Raw genomic sequence first — 4646 nt, 5'->3', positions numbered from 1 at the left:
TAGATATATATAGATATATATCTATATATAGATATATATAATATATGGGGCACTTCATCGCTCACGTGGGCAATGACAGTAAGACCTGGGGAGGCGTAGTTGGAAGGAATGGTCCACCTGACCTGAACCTGATTGGTGTTCTGTTGTTGGACTTCTATGCTCATCATGGATTGTCCATGACGAACACCATGATCAAGCATAAGAGTGTCCATATGTGCTCTTGGCACCAGGACACCCTAAGCCCTAGTTCAATGATCGGCTTTGTTGTTGTTTCATCTGACCTGCGGCTGCATGTCTTGGACACTCAGGTGAAGAGAGGGGCGGAGCTCTCCACCTACCACTACCTGGTGGTGAGTTGGCTCCGATGGTGGGGGAGGACACACCCAAACGTATTGTGAGGGTTTGCTGGGAACGTCTGGCAGAGTCCCCTGTCTAGCAGAGTCCCCCGTCTGGCAGAGTCCCCCATGAGAGGGAGCTTTATCTCCTACCTCCGACAGAGCTTTGAACACGTTCCGAGAGAGGTGGGGGACATTGAGTCTGGACGCATTGCCGGCAGTAAGTCGGACTCATTTCCAGTGAGGGTTGGACCCATGGTTGCCCTTTGTCACCAATTCTGTGCATAACTTTTATGGACAGAATTTCTAGGCTCAGCCAAGGTGTTGAGGGGATCTGTTTTGGTGGCCTTAGGATTGAATCTCTGTTATTTGCAGATAATGTGGTTCTATTGGCTTCATCAGGGCCGGATCTACAGCTCTCACTGGAGCGGTTTGCAGCCAAGTGTAAAGAAGCCGGGATGAGGATCAGTGCCTCCGAATCTGAGACAATGGTCTTGAGCCAGAAAAGGGTAGAGTGCCTTGGGGAGGATGTACTGCCCCAAGTGAAGGAGTTTAAGTATCTTGGGGTCTTGTTTACAAAGATGGGAAAGATGGAGCTGGAGATTGATAGGCCGATTGGTGCGGCGTCTGCTGTGAAGCGTGCACTGTACCGGTCTGTTGTGGTGAAGAGAGAGCTGAGCCAAAAAGCAAAGCTCTCGATTTACCGGTCGATCTACGTTCCTATTCTCATCTATGGTCATGAGCTTTGGGTCATGACTGAAAGAACGAGATCCCGGATACAAGCGGCTGAAATGGGTTTTCTCCGTAGTATGTCTGGGCTCTCCCTTAGAAATTGGCCCAAGTGGCTGTGGAGAGGGGTGTCTGGGCCTTCCTACTGAAGCTGCTACCCCCGCAACCTGACTCCAGAAGCGGAAGAACATATGTGTATATATATATATATATATATATATATATATATATATATATATATATATATATATATATATATAATTATTATTATTTTTATTTTATTTAGTATTTTTTTTTTTACATACCTTTCTTACTTGTATATGAAACTTTATTGAAAATTATATAGGGTGTAAAATCGAATAGAAGAGGCATTTAGAAGGAAATTGCATTTTCCATTTAGAGCAAATCAAAACAGAAAAATAGATAACACAGAAGATATACAGTAACTCCTAGAAGTTTGCTTCCACACCTGTATAAGACAAGAGGGAAAGAAACAAGAACATAACAACAGCAAAAAGAAAGCAGACAACCATGTAACATAAAAAAAAAGCTGTTAAAGCAGTGGGTATCTCAGAGATATCCATGTGTAAAAGGCAAGTTCTATGGTGATTGCGCAATATTTTCAGGGTGGTTTAAATCTGCATCTGCAGCTTAGTATTTAGTATTAGTTGGTATCAGTGAGCAAATGGAACCAAATTCCTGGGGTTTGAATGCATTGGCATGCTCATTTAGAATAGTTTTATAAATCTTCTTCAGAAGGAAAATATGCTTAATAGCAGCTGTTGTTGGCCCCACACTAGCCCCAAAGGGCCCGGAACCGATAAAGAGGTTATCCTGGACCAAGGTATCCAGATCCCACCAGATCACATGGACAAAAGATGGAAGACATAGGGATGACCAACCCCGAGGGGCCAAACACCAAAGGGGCCCAGTCCCTGAGGGACCCAACCCCAAAGTGCTGCGGCGGTGAGCCCATGGACTGTGCCAGTGGACGACCATGCCCAAAGGGCACCTGGATGAAGGCCCAGGGATACGAGGCCCAGGAGCGCAACACCCACTAGTAGGGACCCCAAAGGGCCAGGAAGCATAGGCCTGGCCCGACAGCCACCAGGAATGAGATATCACCTGTCGAAACACCCAACCCTAAAACTAGAGAACCGTCGGCGTGCCCCTCAATTCTCCCACCCTAAATTCAGGTGTCTGAATGCCTACCAACAAACACAGGTGGGCATGAGCATCAGAAGCAAAGTCAGAAAAGCTGACCCAATTTAAGTGCCCCAAATATGCCCACCTTGACGCCCATAGCTCTTGGTACTGTTATAAATGATGCTGACTAGGATGTTCATTAATAATAGGGCATAGGCCACCAAAAACAAAGCAGGACCCACCCTGGTGATGATCTCTTCCCCCATTCTATGAGGGCAATAAAACAGATCGAAGCTATGGCTGTTTAAATATTAATAACATTTTTATTTTGTGTAACTGTCATATCTAATCAAGCTGTTATGTGATACTCATATTTTCATAACCTAACCAGATGCTCATCCTCACAGGTGAAGTATTTGACTACCTCGTGTCCCATGGGAGAATGAAGGAGGTTGAAGCCAGAGCCAAATTTCGACAGGTAGAAATCTTTATCCCTCTCATCCACCCGCCATTAATTGTTCCTGCTCAGGATCTCAGGTCTGTGTGTTTGTCTCTCACAGATTGTCTCTGCTGTCCACTACTGCCACACAAAGAACATTGTCCACCGAGATCTGAAGGTAAGGAAGATCAGATGAAAGGAAGAAATTATATCAACACTCAAAGTCTCAGAAAACTCATGCAAGATTTGAATCTTTACAAGCGTGTGGGAGTCCCTAAAAGCAGTCCTCGTTGCAGTGCAGAGAGGGCGGACCCGGTGTTCTGTCAGATGAGCATACCCATGGTCAAAACCCTTTAGTTTTGTATGAAAAATAGACTTTAAACTACCTCAAAGGCGTGTATCCTTTTAGTCACACACAAAAATTTAATTACTTACTTTTTGTTTTTTGGGGGGGAATGGTGATCTCACCTTAAATTGTTTTCTTTGTACATGACCAAAGGGATACACGCCCATTGAGGTAGTTTGAAGTTTATTTTTCGTACAAACCTAAAGGGATAAACGCAAGTCTGATGTCTTGCACATGCATATTGACTGTTGGTATGCTGGTCTGACAGAACACCGGAGCCGAAACACACTGTTATATGCATGCAGTATCAGTCACATCGCGCATGCATCCCCTGTCTGCCAACTTAATTCTTTGTCCTTTTTTATCTACTGGTTCATCGTTTGTCCTCTGTTTCCCAGCCCCCTATTCCCCTCATCCATCATCATCCTGAATGTGTCGTTGCTGTCCTTAATGTGTTACTTTTCTGCTCTCCTCCTGCTGTCTAACCGTTCTCTCACTCGGAATTATCTCAGGCGGAGAACCTTCTGCTGGACGCCGACGCCAACATCAAGATTGCTGATTTCGGCTTCAGCAACGAGTTCACGCTGGGGAACAAGCTGGACACGTTCTGTGGCTCGCCACCCTATGCTGCACCTGAGCTTTTCCAGGGAAAGAAGTACGACGGGCCTGAGGTGGATGTCTGGAGCCTGGGAGTAATCCTCTACACGCTGGTCAGCGGCTCTCTGCCATTCGATGGTCAGAATCTAAAGGTGTGGTTTCCATTTCCGTTACTTGATCAAAGCATTGAAGTTTCCCCAATTCAGATTTCAGCAGATAATCTGGGCAGTTTCATATTTAGGCATACACTGTGCTTATAGAAGATGTGGAAATGTGGGAGATTGTAATGAGTAGATTGAAATTTGTCTTTGCTGTCCATTGTATCCAAGTGGGATGCCAAACAGAACCGACTGTTAGGGATAAAGTGTTCTGAATTTAAGTCTGAGCACAGTGCAGCAGTAAAATCCTGTTAAACTAGCATGAGAAGCTATGTTAGTAATCCCTGCATAAAAACAAAAAATCTGTTATAACATCTGAAATCCCAGCCTTTATCTCCGATACTGTCATGCCTGATGACTCTGTGGCAACTTTTTCTTTCATTTTGGCCCCAACTTAAAACAAAGAAATCTGGAATATGATCAAAATGTGTCAGAAATCTATAAACATAGAATAGGAAAATGTTTTTAACTAATACAGTAACAATTCTCGGTGTGATTCCAGCTTTAGTTTGGTAAGTCATGTAAAATAATTAAAAATGTGTCAAATAAAGGGTTGTGCTGAAAAGAGACAACAAAAAATACCCAGTAATGTAGACTAGAATGATTGGGTTAAAGTATTTGTACAAAAAAGTGCCATGTTTTTAATCACAGAATTACGATTAGAAATCACGATTAGTTGACTCCGTTGATAACTACAAAGTAAATATTGCCGGAAAATACGACCTTACCATGTCAATGTACAGAATAGAGGCTGGGATCAGATTTAATCTGGGCTAAATAGAGCTGGTTAACCTTATAGTTGCGTCACAGTACGATTTATAACGGTATTGCAATGTAACCATATATTGCAATATTTTTCCCAGCTATCAAATTAGATATATAGGGAAAAAAAGCAA

The 4646-nt window shown here is 43.4% G+C and overlaps 1 protein-coding gene across 4 annotated transcripts in view; it reads left to right on the top strand.

Moving 5' to 3' along the window:
* Positions 1 to 4646, top strand: part of LOC107092288 (MAP/microtubule affinity-regulating kinase 4-like) — a 49821-nt gene that overhangs the window by 25569 nt on the left and 19606 nt on the right. For all 4 annotated transcript variants that reach the window (XM_015386665.1, XM_015386664.1, XM_015386667.1 and 1 more), the window contains exons 6-8: positions 2618 to 2688; positions 2771 to 2827; positions 3508 to 3744. In XM_015386665.1, the coding sequence (XP_015242151.1) occupies positions 2618 to 2688; positions 2771 to 2827; positions 3508 to 3744 (365 nt within the window). The remainder of the gene's footprint in view (positions 1 to 2617; positions 2689 to 2770; positions 2828 to 3507; positions 3745 to 4646) is intronic.

The sequence above is a fragment of the Cyprinodon variegatus genome, unplaced genomic scaffold (genome assembly GCF_000732505.1).
Source record: "Cyprinodon variegatus isolate N-32 unplaced genomic scaffold, C_variegatus-1.0 Scaffold373, whole genome shotgun sequence".
NCBI classification, from domain to species: Eukaryota; Metazoa; Chordata; class Actinopteri; order Cyprinodontiformes; family Cyprinodontidae; genus Cyprinodon; species Cyprinodon variegatus.
This window is presented reverse-complemented; position numbering and strand designations above follow the sequence as displayed.